The 26,102-nt window shown below is 50.6% G+C and overlaps 1 protein-coding gene across 1 annotated transcript; it reads right to left on the bottom strand.

The window, feature by feature from the left end:
• Window positions 1–870: 870 nt before the first annotated feature.
• On the bottom strand, window positions 871–25,451 carry LOC140419980 (uncharacterized). The gene is made up of 2 exons (XM_072504014.1): window positions 25,230–25,451; window positions 871–5,606 (listed from the first exon to the last, which is right to left on the bottom strand). Exon 2 carries the CDS (start codon window positions 5,247–5,249, stop codon window positions 3,987–3,989), a length of 1,263 nt encoding a protein of 420 aa, XP_072360115.1. The 5' UTR covers window positions 5,250–5,606; window positions 25,230–25,451; the 3' UTR covers window positions 871–3,986.
• Between the last annotated feature and the right edge of the window lie 651 nt (window positions 25,452–26,102).

Genomic DNA, 26,102 nt, shown 5'->3' on the forward strand with positions numbered 1-26,102 from the left:
TTCTATGTAAGAGAATCAAGGTGGATAATTAGCAATAAAGTTGTATTTTTGGACACCTCCAATCAACCAGATCTTGGGCTCATTTTTGAAGATAAAATAAAAGATCTTATCACTCATATAGCTGCCAAAATAAGTGTAAGCCCGAGGATTGGAAACTTGTTCTAGAATTCAGCAAAGGAGGATCAAGAAACTCATAAAGAGAAAATAGAATATGAGAGCAAACTGGCTAGAAACATAAAAAAACGACTGGAAAAGTTCCTGCAAAATGTGAAAAGGAAAAGATTCGCAAAGACCAATGTGGGTCCATTCCAGGCAGAGACAGGAGAGTTTATAATGGGGAATAAGGAAATGACAAAGAAACTAAACAATGTGTGTCTGTCTTCATGGAGGAGGATACAGAAATCGTCCCAAAAACAGAGAACCAAGGGACCAGTGAGCACGAGGAACTGAAAGAGATTAGTATTAGTGAAAAAGTAGCTCTGGAGAAATTAATGTGGTTGAAAGTTAATAAATTCCCAGAAGCTGCTGCTCTCCATCGTGTTGAAAGAGGTGGCTGTAGAGATAGTGGATACATTGGTGATCATCTTTCAATATTCTATAGATTCTGGAATGGTTCCTGCAGATTGGAAGGTGGTAAATGTAACCCCACTATTTAAGGAGAGAGAGAAAACGGGGAACCACAGACCCATTAGCCTGACATCAGTAGGAGGGAAAATGCTACAATCTATTATAAAGGATGTGATAACATACGAATTAGGAACAGGAGTAGGCCACTCGGCCCCTCGAGCCTGCTCCACCATTCAATAAGTTCCCGGCTGATCTGATTGCAACCTCAACTCCCCCCCCACCCCCCCCGCCCAATAAGTTTGCTTATAAAGAATCTATTCATCTCCATCTTCAAAATATTCAAAGACTCTGCTTCCACTGCCCATTGAGGAATAGAGTTCCAAAGACTCCCAACTCTGACAGAAAAAAATTCCCCTCTGCCTTAAATGGGCAAGTATTACTTTTAAAGTGACTCCAATTTCTAGATTCTCCCACAAGAGGAAACATCCTTTCCACATCCACCCTGTCAAGGCCCCTCAGGATCTTATACGGTTCAATCATGTCATCTAAACTCCATCGGACACAAGCCCAGCCTGTCCAATTATTCCTCATAAGACCAGCCTCCAATTCCAGGTACGAGTCCAGTAAACATTCTCTGGACTGCTTCCAACACATTTACATAATTCCTTAAATGAGAGCAATACTGTACACAGTGCTCCAGATGTGGACTCATCAATGTCTTGTATAACTGAAGCATAACATCACTACTTTTGTATTCAATTCCCTTTTTGTGATTCATGCTCTTGGACACCCAGATCCCTCTGAGTCTCAGAGCTCTACAATCTCTCACTATTCAGATCAGAAACTTTTTTATTCTTCTGGCAACATGGACAATTTCTAATTTTCTCACATTATTCTCCATTTGGCAGATCTTTTCCCACTCACGTAACCTACCTCTATCCATTGTTGTCTCCTTATGTCCTCTTAACAGTTTACTTTCCTACCTATCTTTATACCATCAGAGCAGGAGTTGGCCATTCAGCCCATCGAGCCTGCACCACCATTCAATACGATCATGGCTGATCATCCACTTCACGGTAGCACAGTAGTTAGCACAGTTGCTTCACAGCTCCAGGGTCCCAGGTTCGATTCCCGGCTTGGGTCACTGTCTGTGCGGAGTTTGCACTTTCTCCCTGTGTCTGCGTGGGTTTCCTCCGGGTGCTCCGGTTTCCTCCCACAGTCCAAAGATGTGCAGGTTAGGTGAATTGGCCATGCTAAAATGCCCTCAGTGTCCAAAAAGGTTGGGTGGGGTTACTGGGATAGGGTGGTGTTGTGGACTTAGGTTGGGTGCTGTTTCCAAGGGCCGGTGCAGACTCAATGGGCCGAATGGCCTCCTTCTGCACTGTAAATTCTATGATTCTATGATTCAATGTCTTTTTCCCCACACTATCTCCATATCCATTTGTGTTATTGATATTTAAAAATCTGTCAGTTGGGTGGCACGGTTGCCCACTGGTTAGCACTGTTGCCTCACGGCACCAAGAACCTGAGTTCGATCCTGGCCCCGGGTCACTGTCTATGTGGAGTTTGCACATTCTCCTAGTGCCTTGTGGGTCTCAGATCCACAACCGAACTTGTTGTGCAGCATTGGTGAATTGGCCACGCTCCACTGCCCCTTAATTAGAAAAAAATAATTTATTAAACAAAGAAACAGAAATCTGTCAGTCTCTGCTTTAAACACACTCAGTGACTGAGCTCCCACAGCCCTCTGGGGTAGAGAATTCCAAAGATTCACAACCCCCTGAGTAAAGAAATGTCTCCTCAGAGACCCGTCCTAAGTGGTTTCTCCCTTAGTTTGAAATTGTGTCCCCTGGTTCCAGACTCTCCAACTCGGGGAAATATCTCACCTGCACCCACCCGGTCTATTCCTTTATGGATTTTGTAAGTTTCAATGAAATCCCCTCTCATTCCTTGAAACTCTAGAGAAAAGAGGCCTAGTTTCCCCAATCTCTCTTCCTGGGACAGTCCTGCCAAATCCAGAACAAGTCTGGTGAAACTTTGTTGCTGTTCCTCTGTGGCAATACCTTTCCTAAGGTAAGGGGAGTAAAACTGCACACATTACTCCAGCTGTGGTCTAAGCATTTCATAATGATCAATGTCAAGGCCACTGGATGGTATTCACTGAGGCACATTGCCTGGTTCTTCTTTGGCACTGGTATGATGGTGGTCTTCTTGAAGCAGGTGGGAATCTCAGAACGGAGTAGGGAGAGGTTGAGGATGTCCGCGAACACACCTGCCAGTTGGCTCGCGCAGGATCTGGGTGCATGGCAGGGACTCCCGTCAGGACCCGTCGCTTTCCGAGAGTTCATTTTCAAGAAGGCCAATCTGACTTTGTACGCTGTGACGGTGGGCATGGGTGTGCCCAAGGCTGCTGGGGCAGATGACAAAGGTTTGTTGGTTTCCTGCTCGAAATAAGCATAGAATGCATTGAGTATGTCAGGAAGGGGTGCGCTGTTGCTAAAGATTCTACTCGGCTTTGCTTTTTAGCGCATTATGTAGTTTAAGCCTTGCCACAATCGATGAGAGTCCATGATTCTAGCTTAGTCTGGACAACTCTTCTGTTGTCTCTTGGCATCCCTGTTGGCTTTGATGAGGTCGTACCTAGATTTTTTTGTCTCGGTCAGGGTTGCCTGACTTGAGTGCCTCAGACGTGGCCTTCAGTCAAGAGTGAATCTCCCGATTAAACCATGGTTTCTGGCTGGGTAACGTACATACTACCTTCTTTGACACACAATCTTCTACACACTTGCTGATGAACTCTGTGATGGTGCTGGCATACTCATTTAGGTTGGCTGCTCAGTTCTTAAATATGGACCAGTCGTGTAGGAGCTCTTCAGTTGCCTCGGACCAGCATTTGCACAACCTTCTTAACCGGATTCTCCCGCTTAAGTTTCTGCTTGTATGCCGGAGAAGGAGCGCCGTCTTGTGATCCGATTTTCCGAAGTGCAGGCGGGATAGATCATCAGGCGCCCTTGATGTTTGTGTAGCAGTGGTCAAGGATGTTGGGGCCCCTGTCAGGACAGGCGATATGTTGGTGGAATTTTGGCAGTACACTCGAGGTTGGCCTGGTTAAAGTCCCCGGCCACGATGAACAAGGCCTCCGGGTATTCTGCTTCATTGTTATTTATAGCGGTTACAATTCATCAAGCGCCTTCTTCACTTCCACCTGGGATGGGATGTAGACAGCCGTGTTGATGGCAGAGGTGAACTCCGTGGAAGGTAGTATCAGCGGCACTTCACAGTCAGGTATCCCAGATCCGGGGAGCAGTAGTTCGCCAGGGTCGCCACATCCGAGCACCAGGAGTTGACGAGGAGACAAACCCCTCCACCCACTCCAGTTTCAGTCCTGGATGTAATTAACAGCAGAATCTAACCCATCATCACTTGTGAACCCTTTGGTGTCTCAGCATGTTGGACGACTGAGTGAATCCCTCCCCACAGTGAGTGTAGGGGATTGGCTTCCTTTCAGTGTGAACTCGCTGGTGTCTCCGCAATGTGGACGTTGTTTGAAATCTCTTTGTGCAGTGAGAGCAGCTGAACGGTCTCTCCTCAGTGTGGATGCGCTGGTGGGACATCAGTCGCTGTGAGCTTTTGAAAGCCCTCCTGCAGTCAGGGCATTTAAAGGGCTTGCTCTTGGTGTGAGTGACATTGTGGTTCAGCAGGGTGGATAATCGAGCAAATCCCTTATCACACACAGTGCAGATGAATGGCCTCTCCCCGGTGTGAACTCGTTCGTGTTTCCTCAGATCACCAATGTTAGTGAATCCCTTATCACACACAGCGCAGTTGAATGGATAATCCCCAGTGTGAACTCGTTCGTGTTTCCGCAGGCTGCCAATGTCAGTGAATCCCTTTTCACACTGAATGCAGGTGAAAGGCCTCTCTCCAGTGTGAACTCGCTGGTGTCTCTGCAGGTGGTGTAACTGAGTGTATCCCTTCCCACAGTCAGAGCAGGTGAACGGCCTCTCCCCGGTGTGAACTCGTTTGTGTCTCCGCAGGTTGCTAATGTCAGTGAACCCCTTTTCACACTGAGAGCAGGTGAACGGTCTCTCGCCAGTGTGAATTCGTTCGTGTTTCCGCAGGCTGCCGATTTCAGTGAATCCCTTTTCACACTGAGAGCAGGTGAAAGGCCTCTCTCCAGTGTGAACTCGCTGGTGGTTCTGCAGGTAGTGTGACTGAGTGAATCCCTTATCACACACAGTGCAGATGAATGGCCTCTCCCGAGTGTGAACTCGTTCGTGTTTCTGCAGGCTGCCAATGTCAGTGAATCCCTGTTCACACTGAGAGCAGGTGAAAGGCCTCTCTCCAGTGTGAACTCGTTCGTGTTTCCGCAGGCTGCCAATGTCAGTGAATCCCTTTAAACACTGAGAGCAGGTGAAAGGTCTCTCTCCAGTGTGAACTCGTTCGTGTCTCTGCAGGTTGCCAATTTGAGTGAATCCCTTTTCACACACAGAGCAGGTGAAAGGCCTCTCTCCAGTGTGAACTCGTTCGTGTCTCTGCAGCTTGCCAATCTGAGCGAATCCCTTTTCACACTGAAAGCAGGTGAAAGGCCTCTTGCCAGTGTGACTGCGTTGATGCGTTGCCAGCTCGTGTGGGGCTCTAAATCCCTTCCCACAATCCTCACATTTCCATGGTTTCTCCATGATCCGGGTGATCTTACGTCTCACCACGCTTGACGATCAGTTGAAACCTTGTCCACACAGAGCACCTGCACAGTCTCTCCCTGCTGTGAATGGTGTAGTATGTTTTCAGGCTGTGTCACTGGTTGAAGCACTTTCCACAGTCAGTGCTCTGTAACAGTCTCACACGGGTGTGTGTGTGTGTCTCAGTGCTTTTCCAGACACACTGTTGTTTAAAATCTCTTGAAGCAGACAGAATAGACAAACATTTCTCCTTCTAGGTTCTAAGGCCGATGATCCCAAGAATTGAGTGACTCAGTCAGTTCTTGACCTGATATTTAGTATGAGATATCGGCCTCAAACTCCTCTCGTTCGAACTGCCTGCAAACAGATTTTACAATAGTAATCATTGTCAGTACAGGATAGAAATTCAGAACAGACAATTCTAGTTTCTATCGAACATTCTTTCCTCTCTCTTTCCCTGGAATGCTTTAAATCTCAATCCCACACACTCTCCCTCCATTCTCACTCTGCTGTATCTAATATTCACCCTCCCAATTCTCCTGAAGGTGCTGATTCAGGCTGTTTGACAGATCCAAGCTCACTGTTTCCTGTCCTGGACACAGAGACCTGAAAATTTTCATGCAGGCTGCCAGACAGATATATATCTATATTACTGGATGAAAAATGTGTGTAATAAACAGACTGTATTCACTTACTTTCCCTCCCAATTTTCCTGAAGGTGCTGATCAACAAATCTAAACTCACCAAAACCTGCACAAGAGTAGAGAATCTCCATATAAGTACATTTACTGATTAGAGATGGGGAAATTCTGAGGAAGAATTTTATTTAGTCATGGAGTGGTCATGACAGGGAACTCACTGCCCACAAGGGTTGTGGAAGTCGAGATGATCAATCATTTAAAATAAAATAGGATAGTTACTTGAAGAAAATAAACTTGCAGGTGAACAGGGATATCGAGGGGGAATGGGACTGACTGGATTGCTGTACAGAGAGTCAGCATTGACTTGAGTTCCCAAATGGATTCTGTCAGTGCTGCAATGACTGTATGACTGGAAATATATAATGTAGGTACAGTACTATATTACAAAACTAGAAATAATAATACATGTATGTGATCACAGAACCATCAATAATATATATAATACGTACCATATAACACTAGACATATTTCTGTCCGATATTACATTTTTAAAAATTAATTTAGGGGATGTGGACAATGCTGGTCAGGCCAGCATTTATTGCCCATCCCCAGTTGCCCTTCCGAAGTAGTGGTGAGTTGCCTTCTTGAACTTCTGCAGTCCTTGAGGTGTAGGTACATCCCCTGTGCTGTTTTTTTTTTTCATTTGTTTTTTATAAATTTAGAGTTCCTAATTCATTTTTTACAATTATGGGGCAATTTAGCGTCACCAATCCAGCTACCCTGCACATCTTTGGGTAGTGGGAACGAACGCAAGCAAACACGGGGAGAATGTGCAAACTCCACACGGACAGTGACCCAGAGCCGGGATGGAACCTCGGAGCCGTGAGGCAGCAGCGCTAACCACTGCTCCACCATGCTGCCCTACATCCCCTGTGCTGTTAGGGAGGGAATTCCAGGATGTTGCCCCAGGGACAGTGAAGGAATGGCAATATATTTCCAAGTCAAGGTGGTGAGTAACTTGGAGGAGAACCTCCAGGTGGTGGGCTTCCCAGGTTTCTGCTGCTCTTGTCCTTCTAGATGGCAGTGGTTGTGGGTTTGGAAGGTGCTGTCTGAGGAAACTTTCGGAGTTACTGCAGTGTATCTTGTAAATGGTATACACGGCTGCTACTGTTTGTCGGTGGTGGAAGGTTTGAATGTTTGTGGAAGGCGATGCAATCAATCAGGCTGCTTTGTCTGGATAGAGGCGAGCGTCTTGTGTGTTGTTGGAGCTGCACTCATCCAGCAAAGTGGAGTGTTTTCCATTACACTCCTGACTTGTGCTTGTAGATGTCTGGTGGACAGGCTTTGGGGCATCAGGAAGCGTGTTACTCGTCATAGGATTCCCAGCCCTTGATCTGCCCTGGTAGCTACAGTATTAATATAGCTAGTCCAGTTCAGTTTCTGATCAATGGTAACCCCCAGGATGTTGGTTGTGGGGGATTCACCGATGGGAATGTCACTGAATGTCAAGGGGTGGTGGTTAGATCCTCTCGTCAGAGATGATCATTGCCTGGCACATGTGTAGCGCGAATGTAACTTGCCATTTATCAGCCCGAGTCTGGATATTGTCCAGGTCTTACTGAATTTGGACATGGACTGCTTCATTATCTGAGGAGTTGAGAATGGTGCTGAACATGTCTGCGGATCCGCAAACATCACCATTTCTCACCTTATGATGGAAGGGAGATCATTGATGAAGCAGCTGAAGATGGTTGGGCCTCTGATACTGCCCTGAGGAACTCCTGCAGTGATGTCCTGGAGCTGAGATGATTGACCTCCAATCACCACAACCATCTTCCTTTGTGCCAGGTATGACTCCAACCAGTGGAGAGTTATCCCCCGATTCCCATTGACTCCAGTTTAGCTGGGGCTCCTTGATGCCATACTCGGTCAAATGCTGCCTTGATGTCAAGAGGAGTCACTCTCACCTCATTTCTGGCATTCAGCTCTTTCGTCCAAGTTTGAACCAAGGCTGTCATGAGGTCAGGAGCTGAGTGGCCCTGGCGGAACCCAAACTGAGCGTCCAGGAGCAGGTTATCGCAGAATAAGTGCCACTTAATAGGACCTTTGATGACTCCTTCCATTACTTTGCTGATGATGGAGAGTATTCCGACAGGGAAGTAATTGGCTGAGTTGGATTTAGCCTGTTTACTGACCCCTTAAATGTCAGCCATCTCCTGGAGAAACCAGCCCTTTAATTGTGAACATTGGGAAAGAAACCATTCTTTTAGCCAGACAAATAAATGTGTCAAGCTGAGGGGGCAAAGGATGTCAATGTCTTTGAGAGAGAGAGACCTGGGCCAAGCTTTGCAGAGTCTGCACCCTCCCTGGATTCACTTCCTTTCCCTTCAGTTGCTGCAAGTCACCAATTGAAGGTCAGAATGAGAAAAGAAGGGACTTCCGGGTGCGGCGATGACCAGCTTAGGTCGCACGTTTCGGCAGCTCCCGGTGGAACGGACTTTTGGGCTCTTAATAGGAGCCCCAAAGGCAATTTAAACGGCCAAAAACACGGTGCGATAATCCAGGAGGGAATCCCCCCGGACACGTATGGAAAAGGGAGAGGAAAGCGGCCGGATTGCGGAGGATCCTCTAGAGCAGCGGCAAGGAAGGCAAGCTCAAAGCAAGATGGCGTCGGAAGGTGGCCGTTTGGTATGGGGCCCGGACCAACAAGAGTTCCTGCGGCGCTGTGTGGAAGAACTGAAAAAGGAGATGAAGAAGGAGCTGCTGGCCCCGATATTACAGGCGATTGAAGGGCTAAAGGAGGAGCAAAAGACCCAGGAGCAGGAGCTTCGGGTCGTGAAGGCAAAGGCTGCTGAAAATGAAGACGAAATACAGGGCCTGGTGGTGAAGACAGAGACGCACGAGGCACAGCACAAAAGGTGTGTGGAAAGGCTGGAGGTGCTGGAGAATAATTCGAGGAGGAAGAACTTAAGGGTTCTGGGTCTTCCCGAAGGCGCAGAAGGGGCGGACGTCGGGGCATATGTGAGCACGATGCTTCACTCGCTAATGGGATCGGAGGCCCCGACGGGCTCTTTGGAGGTGGAGGGAGCTTATCGAGTTATGGCGCGAAGACCGAGGGCTGGAGAAATACTGCGAGCTATAGTGGTGAGGTTTCTCCGCTATAATGACAGAGAGATGGTCCTCAGATGGGCGAAGAAAACTCGGAGCTGTAGGTGGGAGAACGCGGTGATCCGCGTATACCAGGATTGGAGTGCGGAGGTGGCGAGGAGGGGGGCAAGTTTTAATCGGGCTAAGGCGGTGCTTCACAAAAAGGTCAAATTCAGAATGTTGCAGCCGGCAAGACTGTGGGTCACACACCAAGGGAAGCACCACTACTTTGAGGCGGCAGAAGAGGCGTGGACATTTATTGTGGACGAGAAGCTGGAATAGGCGGGCGAGAAAAAGAACGTTTGGGACAAAGTGGTGCGGTGATTATGTGGGGTGAGGGGGGGGGGAAAGGGGGAGGGGATGATTTTTCAAGTTGTTAATCTTGCGACCCTGTAACTTTTCTCTCTTCCCCACGTTGTGGGGGGGGGGGGGGGGATGAGGAACTGTGGGCGCCGGCCATTAGGGACGGGGCCAAGTGGGAAACGCGGGCTTTGTTCCCGCGCTATGGTAATTATGGCACGAACAGGGAAGCAGGAAGGAGGGGGCCTCGCACAGTGGGGGCCGAGGATAAGGGGGGAAGCCGAGGTCAGCCAGAGTTCGCTGACTTCTGGGAGCAACATGAGGGGTGCAACTACGCTAGAAAGGGATCTAGCGGAGGGGGGGGGGTTAACTGGGTTGCTGCTGCTAAGGAGAAGGGGGAGCTGGTATGGGGTGGGGTGGTCGAGGCGGGAGGGCGCCGTCGGGGGGATATACGGGTACCTGGGAACCGGGTGAGGAGCTGGGTTAAAAAAGGGGATGGCTAGTCGACAAGGAACGTGAGAGGGCTGAATGGGCCGATTAAAAGGGCACGGGTACTCGCACACCTAAAGAAATTAAAGGCAGATGTGGTTATGTTGCAGGAGACGCATCTGAAACTGACAGACCAGGTCAGACTACGTAAAGGATGGGTGGGGCAGGTGTTCCATTCGGGTTTAGATGCGAAGAACACGGGGGTGGCTATTTTAGTGGGGAAACGGGTACTGTTTGAGGCAAAGACCATAGTGGCGGATAGTGGGGGTTGATACGTGATGGTGAGTGGCAGATTGCAAGGGGAGGCGGTGGTTCTGGTGAACGTATATGCCCCGAACTGGGATGATGCAAATTTCATGAGGCGTATGTTGGGACGTATCCCGGACCTGGAGGCGGGAAAGTTGGTAATGGGGGGAGACTTTAATACGGTGCTGGACCCAGGGCTGGACAGATCGAGGTCCAGGACCGGGTGGAGGAGGCCGGCAGCGGCTAGGGTGCTCAAGGAATTCATGGAGCAGATGGGAGGAGTAGACCCCTGGAGATTTAGTAGGCCTAGGAGTAAGGAGTTCTCGTTTTTCTCCTATGTCCACAAAGTATACTCACGGATAGACTTTTTTGTTTTGGGAAGGGCACTGATTCCGAAGGTGACAGGGACGGAATATACGGCCATAGCTATTTTGGACCACGCTCCACATTGGGTGGACCTGGAGGTAGGAGAGGAAAAAGAACAGCACCCACTCTGGAGAATGGATATGGGATTATTGGCGGATGAGGGGGTATGTTTAAGGGTGAGGGGGTGTATTGAAAGGTACTTGGAGCTTAATGACAATGGGGAGGTTCAGGTGGGAGTGGTCTGGGAAGCATTGAAGGCAGTGGTTAGAGGAGAACTGATATCCATCAGGGCACATAAAGGAAAGCAGGAGGGTAAGGAAAGGGAGCGGTTGCTGAAAGAACTTTTGAGGGTGGACAGGCAATATGCGGAGGCACCGGAGGAAGGACTACACAGGGAAAGACAAAGGCTACACGTAGAATTTGACCTGTTGAGACTTCCGGGTGCGGCGATGACCAGCTGAGTCGCACGTTTCGGCAGCTCCCTGTGAAACGGACTTTTGGGCTCTTGATAGGAGCCCCAACGGCAATTTTAACGGCTGAAAACACCGTGCGGTAAACCAGAAGGGTGTTCCCCCTGGACACGGATGGAAAAAGGAGAGGAAAGTGGCCGGATTGCAGCGGATCCTTTGGAACAACGGCAAGGAAGGCAAGCAGAAACCAAGATGGCGTCGGAAGGTGGCAGTTTCATATGGGGCCCTGAACAACAAGAGTTTTTGAAACGCTGCGTGGAGGAGATAAAAAAGGAAATGAAGAAAGAGTTGTTGGCCCCGATATTACAGGCGATTGAAGGGCTGAAAGAGGAACAAAAGACCCAGGAGCAGGAGCTTCGGGTCGTGAAGGCGAAAGCAGCAGAGAATGAAAACGATATACAGGGCCTGGTGGTGAAGTCGGAGATACAGGAGGCACACCAGAAACGATCTGTGGAGAGGTTGGAGGCACTGGAAAATAACGCAAGGAGGAACAACTTGAGGATTCTTGGCCTTCCTGAAGGTGTGGAGGGGGCGGACGTCGGGGCATATGTGAGCACGATGCTGCACTCGTTAATGGGAGTGGAGGCCCCGACGGGTCCGTTGGAGGTGGAGGGAGCATACCGAGTTATGGTGCGAGGATCGAGAGCAGGAGAAGCTCCCAGAGCCATAGTGGTGAGATTTCTCCGTTTTAAGGATAGAGAAATGGTCCTTAGATGGGCGAAGAAAACTCGGTGTAGTAAATGGGAGAACGCGGTGATCCGCGTCTATCAAGATTGGAGTGCGGAGGTGGCGAGAAGGAGGGCGAGCTTTAATCGGGCCAAAGCGGTACTTCACAAAAAAAAGATAAAGTTTGGAATGCTGCAACCGGCAAGACTGTGGGTCACATATCAAGGGAGGCACCACTACTTTGAGACGGCGGATGAAGCGTGGACTTTTATTGTAGAAGAAAAATTGGAATGATTGGACTACGAAAATGAACGTTTGGACAAAGTGGTGGGACGAGTGCGGGGGGGGCGAAGAGGGATTGTATGATTAATCCTGCGGTATGGTAACTTTTCTTTCTCCCACAGGTGGTGATGGGGGGAGGTGGGGAGGGAGAGGAGATGGGGCGTTGGCCATGGGAGGCGGGGCCGAGGGAGAGGCGCGGGCTTGGTTCCCGCGCTATGATAATTATGGCGGGAATAGAGAAGCAGGAAGGAGGGGGCGCCGCACGGGGCGAGCCGTGATCACGGGGGGAAGCCGAGGTCAGCCAGAGTTTGCTGACTTCTGGGAGCAACATGGGGGGAGTAATTACGCTAGCGGGGGGTCTGGCGGGGGGGGGGGGGGGGGGAGGGGGGAATTACTGGGTTGCTGCTGCTGGGGAAAGGGGGGAGTGGGTACGGGAAAGGATGGGCGGGGGGGCACCGTCTGGGAGAAATACAGCTGCGTGGGAACTGGGCGAGAAGCTGGAAAAAGATGATGGCTAACCGGCAAGGGGGGGGGGGGTGGGAAGCCCCCCAACTCGGCTGATCACGTGGAACGTGAGGGGGCTTAACGGGCCGATAAAGAGGGCACGAGTACTCGCACACCTTAAGAAACTTAAAGCAGATGTGGTCATGTTACAGGAAACGCACCTGAAACTGATAGATCAGGTTAGGTTGCGCAAAGGATGGGTAGGGCAGGTGTTCCATTCGGGGCTGGATGCGAAAAACAGGGGGGTGGCTATATTAGTGGGGAAGCGGGTAATGTTCGAGGCAAAGACTATAGTGGCGGATAACGGGGGCAGATACGTGATGGTGAGTGGCAAATTACAGGGAGAGATGGTGGTGTTGGTAAACGTGTATGCCCCGAATTGGGACGATGCCAATTTTATGAGGCGAATGCTAGGACGCATCCCAGACCTAGAGACCGGAAAGCTGATAATGGGGGGAGACTTTAACACGGTGTTGGAACCAAGGCTGGATAGGTCGAAGTCCAGGACTGGTAGGAGGCCGGCAGCAGCCAAGGTGCTTAAGGATTTTATGGAGCAGATGGGAGGGGTGGACCCGTGGAGATTCAGTAGACCTAGGAGTAAGGAGTTCTCGTTTTTCTCCTATGTCCATAAAGTCTATTCACGCATAGACTTTTTTGTGTTGGGTAGGGCATTGATCCCGAGGGTGAGGGGAACGGAATATACGGCTATAGCCATTTCGGATCATGCCCCACACTGGGTAGACTTGGAGATAGGGGAGGAAACAAGAGGGCGTCCACCCTGGAGAATGGACATGGGACTAATGGCGGATGAGGGGGTGTGCTTAAGGGTGAGGGGATGCATTGAAAAGTACTTGGAACTCAATGACAATGGGGAGGTTCAGGTGGGAGTGGTCTGGGAGGCGTTGAAGGCGGTGGTTAGGGGGGAGCTGATATCAATAAGGACACATAAAGGGAAGCAGGAGAGTAAGGAACGGGAGCGGTTGTTGCAAGAACTTTTGAGGGTGGACAGACAGTATGCGGAAGCACCGGAGGAGGGACTGTATAGGGAAAGGCAAAGGCTGCATGTGGAATTTGACTTGCTGACCACAGGCACTGCAGAGGCACAATGGAGGAAGGCGCAGGGTGTACAGTATGAATATGGAGAGAAGGCGAGCAGATTGCTGGCACACCAATTGAGGGAAAGGGGAGTAGCGAGGGAAATAGGGGGGGTGAGAGACGAAGATGGAGAGACGGAGCGGGGAGCGGAGAGAGTGAATGAAGTGTTTAAGACATTTTATAAAAAATTGTATGAAGCTCAACCCCCGGATGGGAGGGAGAGAATGATGGAGTTTTTGGATCGGCTGGAAATTCCCAAGGTGGAAGAGCAGGAAAGGATGGGATTGGGAGCACAGATCACGGTAGAAGAAGTGGTGAAAGGAATTAGGAACATGCAGACGGGAAAGGCCCCGGGACCGGACGGATTCCCAGTTGAATTTTACAGAAAATATTTGGACTTGCTCGCCCCGCTACTGACGAGGACCTTTAACGAGGCAAAGGAAAGGGGACAACTGCCCCCGACTATGTCAGAAGCAACGATATCGCTTCTTTTAAAGAAGGAAAAGGATCCGCTACAATGCGGGTCCTACAGACCAATCTCCCTCCTCAATGTAGATGCCAAGGTCTTGGCCAAGGTAATGGCAATGAGAATAGAGGAATGTGTCCCGGGGGTGGTTCATGAGGACCAAACTGGGTTTGTGAAGGGGAGACAGCTGAACACGAACATACGGAGGTTGTTAGGGGTAATGATAATGGCCCCACCAGAGGGTGAAACGGAGATAGTAGTGGCGATGGATGCCGAGAAAGCATTTGATAGAGTGGAGTGGGATTATCTGTGGGAGGTGTTGAGGAGATTTGGGTTCGGAGAGGGGTATGTTAGATGGGTGCAGCTGTTGTATAGGGCCCCAGTGGCGAGTGTGGTCACGAATGGACGGGGATCGGCATATTTTCGGCTCCATAGAGGGACAAGGCAGGGATGTCCTCTGTACCCATTACTGTTTGCACTGGCGATTGAGCCCCTGGCGATAGCGCTGAGAGGTTCCAAGGGATGGAGGGGAATACTTAGGGGAGGAGAAGAACACCGGGTATCTTTATATGCGGATGATCTGCTACTATATGTGGCGGATCCAGCGGAGGGGATGCCAGAAATAATGCGGATACTTGGGGAGTTTGGGGATTTTTCAGGGTATAAATTGAACATGGGGAAGAGTGAGCTGTTTGTGGTGCATCCAGGGGAGCAGAGTAGAGAAATAGAAGACCTACCGTTGAGGAAGGTAACAAGAGACTTTCGTTACCTGGGGATCCAGATAGCTAAGAATTGGGGCACATTGCACAGGCTAAATTTGACGCGGTTGGTGGAACAGATGGAGGAAGATTTCAAGAGATGGGATATGGTAGCATTGTCAATGGCAGGGAGGGTGCAGGCGGTTAAGATGGTGGTCCTCCCGAGATTCCTCTTTGTGTTTCAGTGTCTCCCGGTGGTGATCACGAAGGCTTTTTTCAAAAGGATAGAAAAGAGTATCATGGGTTTTGTTTGGGCCGGGAAGACTCCGAGAGTGAGGAAGGGATTCTTACAGCGTAGTAGGGATGGGCGGGGGCTGGCACTACCGAGCCTAAGTGAGTATTATTGGGCCGCTAATATTTCAATGGTGAGTAAGTGGATGGGAGAGGAGGAAGGAGCGGCGTGGAAGAGATTAGAGAGGGCGTCCTGTAGGGGGACCAGCCTGCAGGCTATGGTGACAGCCCCATTGCCGTTCTCACCAAGGAACTATACCACAAGTCCGGTGGTGGTAGCTACATTGAAGATTTGGGGACAGTGGAGACGACATAGGGGAAAGACCGGAGCACTGGGGGGGTCCCCGATAAGAAACAACCATAGGTTTGCCCCGGGGGGAATGGATGGGGGATATGGAATGTGGCAAAGAGCAGGTATAACGCAATTGAAAGATCTATTTGTGGATGGGAAGTTTGCGAGTCTGGGAGCGCTGACCGAGAAATATGGGTTGCCCCAAGGGAATGCATTCAGGTACATGCAATTGAGGGCTTTTGCGAGGCAACAGGTGAGGGAATTCCCGCAGCTCCCGACACAAGAGGTGCAGGACAGAGTCATCTCAAAGAAATGGGTGGGGGACGGTAAGGTGTCGGATATATATAGGGAAATGAGAGACGAAGGGGAGACTATGATGGACGAACTAAAAGGGAAATGGGAAGAAGAGCTAGGGGAGGAGATTGAGGAGGGGATGTGGGCAGATGCCCTAAACAGGGTAAACTCGTCGTCCTCGTGCGCCAGGCTAAGCCTGATTCAGTTTAAGGTATTACACAGGGCACATATGACTGGAACACGGCTCAGTAAATTTTTTGGGGTGGAGGATAGGTGTGCGAGGTGCTCGAGAAGCCCAGCGAATCATACCCATATGTTTTGGTCATGCCCGGCACTACAGGGGTTTTGGATGGGGGTGACAAAGGTGCTTTCGAAAGTAGTAGGAGTCCGGGTCGAACCAAGCTGGGGGTTGGCTATATTTGGGGTTGCACAAGAGCCGGGAGTGCAGGAGGCGAAAGAGGCCGATGTTTTGGCCTTTGCGTCCCTAGTAGCCCGGCGCAGAATATTGCTAATGTGGAAAGAAGCCAAGCCCCCGGGGGTGGAGACCTGGATAAATGATATGGCGGGGTTCATAAAGTTAGAGCGGATTAAGTTCGTCCTAAGGGGGTCGGCTCAAGGGTTTACTAGGCGGTGGCAACCGTTGGTCGAATATCTTGCGGAAAGATAGATAGGGGAGAACAAAGAAGGCAGCAGCAGCGGCCCAGGACTTGGGGGGGGGGGGATGGGGGGGAGGGGGGTGGCCTGAGACAAGGCAGTTGCCAATTCGGGCTAGTTTTTATTTTTTGTTATTTAATATTTATTTATTTGTTGTTTTTGTTTAAATTTAAAAAGGTCATTATTATCTGTATTGTTACAATGTTGTGTAAAGGATGCACAATGTACTGTGTTGGTTGACCAAAAATTTTCAATAAAATATTATTTAAAAAAAAAAGAATTTGACCTGTTGACCACGGGCAATGCAGAGGCACAATGGAGGAGGGCACAGAGTGTACAGTATAAATATGGAGAGAAGGCGAGTCGGTTACTGGCCCACCAACTGAGGAAGAGGGGAGCAGCGAGGGAGATAGGGGGGGTGAGAGATGAGGAGGGAGAGACGGAATGGGGAGCGGAGAGAGTGAACGGGGTGTTCAAGGCATTCTATGAAAGGTTATATAAGGCTCAGCCCCCAGAAGGGAAGGAGAGAATGATGTGTTTCTTGGATCAGCTGGAATTCCCTAAGGTGGAGGAGCAGGAGAGGGCTGAACTGGGAGCACAGATTGAGATGGAGGAGGTAGTGAAAGGGATTGGGAGCATGCAGGCGGGGAAGGCCCCAGGACCAGACGGATTCCCGGTGGAATTTTATAGGAAGTATATGGACTTGCTGGCCCAGCTTTTGACGAGAACCTTTAATGAGGCTGGGGAAAGGGGGCAGCTGCCCCCGACTATGTCGGAAGCAACGATATCGCTCCTTTTAAAGAAGGAAAAAGACCCGCTGCAATGCAGGTCTTACAGGCCCATTTCCCTTTTAAATGTAGATGCTGAGGTTCTGGCCAAGGTGATGGCGACGAGGATAGAGGACTGTGTCCCAGGGGTGGTCCATGAGGACCAAACCGGGTTCGTGAAGGGGAGACAGCTGAACACGAACATACGGAGGTTGCTAGGGGTAATGATGATGCCCCCGCCAGAGGGGGAGGCGGAGATAGTGGTGGCGATGGATGCCGAGAAAGCATTCGACAGAGTGGAGTGGGATTATCTGTGGGAGGTGCTGAGGAGATTTGGTTTTGGAGAAGGGTATATCGGATGGGTACAGCTGCTGTATAGGGCCCCGGTGGCGAGTGTGGTCACGAATAGACAGAGGTCTGATTACTTCCGTCTTCATAGAGGGACGAGGCAGGGGTGTCCCATGTCTCCGTTACTGTTTGCATTGGCGATTGAGCCCCTGGCCATAGCACTGAGGGGCTCCAGGAAGTGGAGGGGAGTGCTTAGGGGAGAAGAACACCGGGTATCTTTGTATGCAGATGATTTATTGCTGTATGTTGCGGACCCAGTGGAGGGGATGCCAGAGATAATGCAGATAGAACATAGAACATAGAAAATACAGCACAGAACAGGCCCTTCGGCCCACGAAGTTGTGCCGAACCTTTGTCCTAGATTAATCATAGATTATCATTGAATTTACAGTGCAGGAGGCCGCCATTCGGCCCTTTGAGTCTGCACCGGCTCTTGGAAAGAGCACCCTACCCAAACTCAACACCTTCACCCAACACCAAGGGCAATTTGGACATTAAGGGCAATTTATCATTGGCCAATTCACCTAACCCGCACATCTTTGGATTGTGGGAGGAAACCGGAGCACCCGGAGGAAACCCACGCAGACACGGGGAGGACGTGCAGACTCCGTACAGTCAGTGACCCAAGCCGGAATCGAACCTGGGACCCTGGAGCTGTGAAGCAATTGTGCTATCCACAATGCTACCGTGTTGCCCTTGAGAACAAATAAATCTACACTATATCATTTAACTGTAATCCATGTACCTATCCAATAGCTGCTTGAAGGTCCCTAATGTTTCCGACTCAACTACTTCCACAGGCAGTGCATTCCATGCCCCCACTACTCTCTGGGTAAAGAACCTACCTCTGATATCCCTCCTATATCTTCCACCTTTCACCTTAAATTTATGTCCCCTTGTAATGGTTTGTTCCACCCGGGGAAAAAGTCTCTGACTGTCTACTCTATCTATTCCCCTGATCATCTTATAAACCTCTATCAAGTCGCCCCTCATCCTTCTCCGTTCTAATGAGAAAAGGCCTAGCACCCTCAACCTTTCCTCGTAAGACCTACTCTCCATTCCAGGCAACATCCTGGTAAATCTTCTTTGCACCTTTTCCAAAGCTTCCACACCTTCCTAAAATGAGGCGACCAGAACTGTACACAGTACTCCAAATGTGGCCTTACCAAAGTTTTGTACAGCTGCATCATCACCTCACGGCTCTTAAATTCAATCCCTCTGTTAATGAACGCGAGCACACCATAGGCCTTCTTCACAGCTCTATCCACTTGAGTGGCAACTTTCAAAGATGTATGAACATAGACCCCAAGATCTCTCTGCTCCTGCACATTGCCAAGAACTCTACCGTTAACCCTGTATTCCGCATTCATATTTGTCCTTCCAAAATGGACAACCTCACACTTTTCAGGGTTAAACTCCATCTGCCACTTCTCAGCCCAGCTCTGCATCCTATCTATGTCTCTTTGCAGCCGACAACAGCCCTCCTTAGTATCCACAACTCCACCAATCTTCGTATCGTCTGCAAATTTACTGACCCACCCTTCAACTCCCTCATCCAAGTCATTAATGAAAATCACAAACAGCAGAGGACCCAGAACTGATCCCTGCGGTACGCCACTGGTGACTGGGATCCAGGCTGAATATTTGCCATCCACCACCACTCTCTGACTTCTATCGGTTAGCCAGTTCGTTATCCAACTGGCCAAATTTCCCACTATCCCATGCCTCCTTACTTTCTGCATAAGCCTACCATGGGGAACTTTATCAAATGCCTTACTAAAATCCATGTACACTACATCCACTGCTTTACCTTCATCCACATGCTTGGTCACCTCCTCAAAGAATTCAATAAGATTTGTAAGGCAAGACCTACCCCTCACAAATCCGTGCTGACTATCCCTAATCAAGCAGTGTCTTTCCAGATGCTCAGAAATCCTATCCTTCAGCACCCTTTCCGTTACTTTGCCTACCACCGAAGTAAGACTAACTGGCCTGTAATTCCCAGGGTTATCCCTAGTCCCTTTTTTGAACAGGGGCACGACATTCGCCACTCTCCAATCCCCTGGTACCACCCCTGTTGACAGTGAGGACGAAAAGATCATTGCCAACGGCTCTGCAATTTCATCTCTTGCTTCCCATAGAATCCTTGGATATATCCCGTCAGGCCCGGGGGACTTGTCTATCCTCAAGTTTTTCAAAATGCCCAACACATCTTCCTTCCTAACAAGTATTTCCTCGAGCTTACCAATCTGTTTCACACTGTCCTCTCCAACAATATCGCCCCTCTCATTTGTAAATACAGAAGAAAAGTACTCGTTCAAGACCTCTCCTATCTCTTCAGACTCAATACACAATCTCCCGCTACTGTCCTTGATCGGACCTACCCTCGCTCAAGTCATTCTCATATTTCTCACATATGTGTAAAAGGCCTTGGGGTTTTCCTTGATCCTACCCGCCAAAGATTGTTCATGCCCTCTCTTAGCTCTCCTAATCCCTTTCTTCAGTTCCCTCCTGGCTATATGGTATCCCTCCAATGCCCTGTCTGAACCTTGTTTCCTCAGCCTTACATCAGTCACCTTTTTCCTCTTAACAAGACATTCAACCTCTCTTGTCAACCATGGTTCCCTCACTCGACCATCTCTTCCCTGCCTGACAGGGACATACATATCAAGGACACGTAGCACCTGTTCCTTGAACAAGTTCCACATTTCACTTGTGTCCTTCCCTGCCAGCCTATGTTCCCAACTTATGCACTTCAATTCTTGTCTGACAACATCGTATTTACCCTTCCCCCAATTGTAAACCTTGCCCTGTTGCACGTACCTATCCCTCTCCATTACTAAAGTGAAAGTCACAGAATTGTGGTCACTATCTCCAAAATGCTCCCCCACTAACAAATCTATCACTTGCCCTGGCTCATTACCCAGTACTAAATCCAATATTGCCCCTCCTCTGGTCAGACAATCTACATACTGCGTTAGAAAAGCTTCCTGGACACACTGCACAAACACCACCCCATCCAAACTATTTGATCTAAAGTGTTTCCACTCAATATTTGGGAAGTTAAAGTTGCCCATGACTACTACCCTATGACTTCTGCACCTTTCCAAAATCTGTTTCCCAATCTGTTCCTCCACATCTCTGCTACTATTGGGGGGCCTATAGAAAACTCCTAACAAGGTGACTGCTCCTTTCCTATTTCTGACTTCAACCCATACTACCTCAGTAGGCTGATACTCCTCGAACTGCCTTTCTGCAGCTGTTATACTATCTCTAATTAATAATGCCACCCCCCCACCTCTTTTACCACCCTCCCTAATCTTATTGAAACATCTATAACCAGGGACCTCCAACAACCATTTCTGCCCCTCTTCTATCCAAGTTTCCGTGATGGCCACCACATCGTAGTCCCAAGTACCGATCCATGCCTTAAGTTCACCCACCTTATTCCTGATGCTTCTTGCGTTGAAGTATACACACTTCAACCCCTCTCCATGCCTGCAAGTACTCTCCTTTGTCAGTGTTCCCTTTCCCACTGCCTCATTACACGCTTTGGCGCCCTGAATATCGGCTACCTTAGTTGCTGGACTACAAATCCGATTCCCATTCCCCTGCCAAATTAGTTTAAACCCTCCCGAAGAGTACTAGAAAACCTCCCTCCCAGGATATTGGTGCCCCTCTGGTTCAGATGCAACCCGTCCTGCTTGTACAGGTCCCACCTTCCCCAGAATGCGCTCCAATTATCCAAATACCTGAAGCCCTCCCTCCTACACCATTCCTGCAGCCACGTGTTCAACTGCACTCTCTCCCTATTCCTAGCCTCGCTATCACGTGGCACCGGCACCAAACCAGAGATGACAACTCTGTCTGTCCTGGCTTTCAACTTCCAGCCTAACTCCCTAAACTTGTTTATTACCTCCACACCCCTTTTCCTACCTATGTCGTTGGTACCAATGTGCACCACGACTTCTGGCTGCTCACCCTCCCCCTTAAGGATCCTGAAGACACGATCCGAGACATCCCTGGCCCTGGCACCCTGGAGGCAACATACCTTCCGGGAGACTCGCTCGCGACCACAGAATCTCCTATCTATTCCCCTAACCATTGAATCTCCTACAACTATTGCTTTTCTATTCTCCCCCCTTCCCTTCTGAGCCCCAGAGCCAGACTCAGTGCCAGAGCCCTGGCCGCTAGGGCCTTCCCCAGGTAGGTCATCCCCCCCAACAGCATCCAAAACGGTATACTTGTTTTGAAGGGGAACGGCCACGAGGGATCCCTGCACTTTCTGCCTGTTTGTTATTTTCTCCCTGACTGTAACCCAGCTATTCTTGTCCTGTACCTTGGGTGTGGTTACCTCCTTGTAACTCTTCTCAATCACCCCCTCTGCCTCCCGGATGATCCGAAGTTCATCCAGCTTCAGCTCCAGTTCCCTAACACGGTCTTTGAGGAGCTGAAGTTGGGTGCACTTCCCGCAGGTATAGTCAGTGGGGACACCGGTGGTATCCCTCACCACCCACATCCTACAGGAGGAGCATGTAACTGGCCTAGCCTCCATCCACTCTTACCTGACAGAATATAGCTGCCCTGTGGACTAACTAGATCTCCGCCCTCCGACCCTGCTCCCAGTCAGCTACACTTTCTGTAAACTCCTGGCTCTCTTCGCACTCTTTGCGGAAATGTCGGAAACAAAATGAAAGGAGCGCCTTACTCCCTCCTCACCTAACTCCCTCGGTCACCAAACTCTCACTATCGCACTCAAATGCACCAAATTCAGCACTCCCTCTGTCACCAAACTCTCACTATCGCACTCAAATGCACCAAATTCAGCACTCCCTCGGTCACCAAACTCTCACTATCGCACTCAAATGCACCAAATTCAGCACTCAGATACTTGGGGAGTTTGGGGATTTTTCGGGGTACAAATTGAACATGGGGAAAAGTGAGTTGTTTGTGGTGCATCCGGGGGAGCAGAGCAGGGGAATAGATGATTTACCGCTGAGGAAGGTCACAAGAGATTTCGGTACGTGGGGATTCAGATAGCCAGGAATTGGGGAACCTTACACCGGCTTAATTTAACATGATTGGTGGAACAGATGGAGGAGGATTTCAAGAGATGGGACATGGTGTCCCTTTCACTGGCAGGTAGGGTGCAGGCGGTTAAAATGGTCGTCCTCCCGAGATTCCTCTTGGTGTTTCAGTGCCTCCCGGTGATGGTCACGAAGGCTTTTTTCAAGAGAATTGAGAAAGGTGTTATGAGTTTTGTGTGGGCCGGGCAGGCCCCGAGAGTGAGGAGGGGGTTCTTGCAGCGTAGAGGGATAGGGGGGGGGGCTGGCACTACCGAGCCTAAGTGATTATTACTGGGCCGCCAATATCTCAATGGTGTGTAAGTGGATGGGAGAAGGGAGGGAGCGGCGTGGAAGAGATTGGAGATGGCGTCCTGCAAGGGGACCAGCCTACAAGCAATGGTGACCGTTGCGGTTCTCCCCGAAGAAATACACCACAAGCCCAGTGGTGGTGGCAACATTAAAAATTTGGGGGCAGTGGAGACGGCATAGGGGAAGGACGGGAGCCTCGGTGCGGTCCCCGATAAGAAATAACCATAGGTTTGTCCCGGGGAGAATGGATGGGGGATTTGGAGCATGGCAAAGAGCTGGGGTAGTGCAACTGAGATCTGTTCGTAGATGGGACGTTTGCGAGTCTGGGAGCGCTGACGGAAAAATATGGGTTGCCCCAAGGGAATGTATTTCGGTACATGCAACTGAGGGCTTTTGCGAGGCAACAGGTGAGGGAATTCCCGCAGCTCCCGACGCAGGAGGTGCAGGATAGAGTGATCTCAGAGACATGGGTGGGGGATGGTAAGGTGTCGGACATATATAGGGAAATGAGGGACGAGGGGGAGATCATGGTAGATGAGCTGAAAGGGAAATGGGAAGAGCTGGGGGAAGAGATTGAGGAGGGGCTGTGGGCTGATGCCCGATGTAGGGTAAACTCATCGTCCTCGTGTGCCAGGCTAAGCCTGATACAATTCAAGGTTTTACACAGGGCGCATATGACCGGAGCAAGGCTCAGTAAATTTTTCGGGGTAGAGGATAGGTGTGGGAGATGCTCGAGAAGCCCAGCGAACCACACCCACATGTTCTGGTCATGTCCGGCACTACAGGAGTTCTGGGTGGGGGTGGCGAAGGTGCTTTCGAAGGTGGTGGGGGTCCGGGTCGAGCCAGGCTGGGGGTTGGCTATATTCGGGGTTGCAGAAGAGCCGGGAGTGCAGGAGGCGAAAGAGGCTGATGTTTTGGCCTTTGCGTCCCTAGTAGCTCGGCGAAGGATATTGCTTATGTGGAAGGAAGCCAAACCCCCGGGCGTGGAGACCTGGATAAATGACATGGTAGGGTTTATAAAACTAGAACGGATAAAGTTCGCATTAAGGGGTTCAGCTCAAGGGTTCACCAGGCGGTGGCAACCGTTTATAGACTACCTCACAGAACGACAGAGGGAATGGGAAGGCAACAGCAGCTACCCAGGGGGCAGCAGGGGGGGGGGGGAGCAGGGGGGGGGGGGGGAGCAGGGGGGGGGGAGCAGGGGGGGGGGGGGAGCAGGGGGGGGGGAGCAGGGGGGGGGGAGCAGGGGGGAGAGAAGGGCGGGAGAGAAGGGGGGGAGAAAGGGGGGGGAGGGGGAGAAGGGGAGGGGGAAGAAGGGGAGGGGGAGAAGGGGGGAGGGAGAAGGGGGGGGAGAAGGGGGGGGGAGAAGGGGGGGGGAGAAGGGGGGGGGGAGAAGGGGGGGGGGAGAAGGGGGGAGGAGAGAAGGGGGGGGGAGAAGAGAAGGGGGGGGGTAGAAGGGGGGGGGGGAGAGAAGGGGGGGGGAGAGAAGGGGGGGGAGAGAAGGGGGGGGGGGAGAGAAGGGGGGGGGGAGAGAAGGGGGGGGGAGAGAAGGGGGGGGGAGAGAAGGGGGGGGAGAGAAGGGGGGGGAGAGAAGGGGGGGGGGAGAGAGAAGGGGGGGGGAGAGAGAAGGGGGGGGAGAGAGAAGGGGGGGGGAGAGAGAAGGGGGGGGGGAGAGAGAAGGGGGGGGGAGAGAGAAGGGGGGGGGGAGAGAGAAGGGGGGGGGAGAGAGAAGGGGGGGGGGAGAGAAGGGGGGGGGGAGAGAAGGGGGGGGGAGAGAAGGGGGGGGGGAGAGAAGGGGGGGGGGAGAGAAGGGGGGGGAGAGAAGGGGGGGGGGAGAGAAGGGGGGGGGGGATAGAAGGGGGGGGGGAGAGAAGGGGGGGGGAGAGAAGAGGGGGGGAGAGAAGGGGGGGGGGGGAGGAGGACCCGGGCGGGTTCTCAGGGATGTCTCTGTATATGTATAGATATTTGTATTAGATAATACAAGGGGCAGCACGGTAGCCTTGTGGATAGCACAATTGCTTCACAGCTCCAGGGTCCCAGGTTCGATTCCAGCTTGGGTCACTGTCTGTGCGGAGTCTGCACATCCTCCCCGTGTGTGCGTGGGTTTCCTCCGGGTGCTCCGGTTTCCTCCCACAGTCCAAAGATGTGCAGGTTAGGTGGATTGGCCATGATAAATTGCACTTAGTGTCCAAAATTGTCCTTAGCGTTGGGTGGGGTTACTGGGTTATGGGGATAGGGCGCCGGTGTTGACCTTGGGTAGGGTGCTCTTTCCAAGAGCCGGTGCAGACTCGATGGGCTGAATGGCCTCCTTCTGCACTGTAAATTCTATGATAATGTATATTGGACTGTTGGATTGTATTTTTGGAGAATAATTATTTTTGATAAGGCAGTTGCCATTTAGTTGTTTGTTTATATATTATTTATTTATTTGTTAAAAACTGGCCACTGTTATTTATATTGCTTTATTGTTGTTAAAAAGGAAAAAACTATTGTTATGTTTGGCCAAAAAATTTGAATAAAATATATATATTTTTTTAAAAGAATGAGAAAAGAAATGGAAAGGGGGAAGAAAGAAAGTGTTTTACTCACAGATGTTGGAGACAGGAGTCTGTGTGAAGCTCAAACTTATTCAGGGTTGGGGGAACAACAGCTTTGCTCGGCAGAAACCGCCATGTGCAGCTTTCGCATCGAGACAATGGGGGAGCTTTGATTGGCGGAGGGGCAGAGTCTTTCCGGTCCTCCAACTCTTCCCATTGGTCAACACCTGAGAGGTAAGGTCAGCGGAAGTGAGCTCCCCTACGCATGCGCAACAGTCCCTCTCCCTGAGACATGCGCGGTCCCGGATCAGGGAAGGGGCGATCCCCGAAGGCCGGAACTGTCAGCCGGTTGCTGGAAACCGTCTCGAGGATGTGTTGGGGGAGTCGCTCGCGTGTCCCACGCCGGCGTGTGCGCACTAATGCAGTGACGTCAGCACGGAGCGAATGGATTCCTATTGGCTGATTTAGAGGATGAGCAGCTTTGTGATGTCACAATGTGGGGGTTGAACAATGGGTTTCAGACTAAAATGTCCTCCTCTGGGCAACATCTGGGAGCAAATCAATGTCTCCCCCTTACAGAAGTTCATACGATATAAGAACAGTTAGGCCATTTGGCCTATCGAGTCTGCTCCGCCATTCGATCATCGCTGATCTCATCCTGGCCTTATCTCCACCGTCCTGAGAGTTCTTCGGAACCCTTCAACCCAATTAAAAATCTGTCTAACTTCTCCCTAAATTTACTCATTGTCTCAGCTCCTCCACACTCTGGGGTAGTGAATTCCACAGATTCACAGCCCTCGGGAGAAGCAGCTTCTCCTCAACTCTGTTTTGAATAGGGCAGCACTGTGGCCCAATGGTTAGCACTGCTGCCTACGGCGCTGAGGATCTGGGTTCGATCCCGGCCCCGGGTCACTGTCTGTGTGGA

Source organism: Scyliorhinus torazame, chromosome 5 (assembly GCF_047496885.1).
Source record: "Scyliorhinus torazame isolate Kashiwa2021f chromosome 5, sScyTor2.1, whole genome shotgun sequence".
NCBI lineage: Eukaryota > Metazoa > Chordata > Chondrichthyes > Carcharhiniformes > Scyliorhinidae > Scyliorhinus > Scyliorhinus torazame.

Excerpts from the sequence above, each read along its gene's own strand:
- LOC140419980 (XM_072504014.1), bottom strand. The coding sequence starts at position 5,249 with ATGGAGAAACCATGGAAATGTGAGGATTGTGGGAAGGGATTTAGAGCC.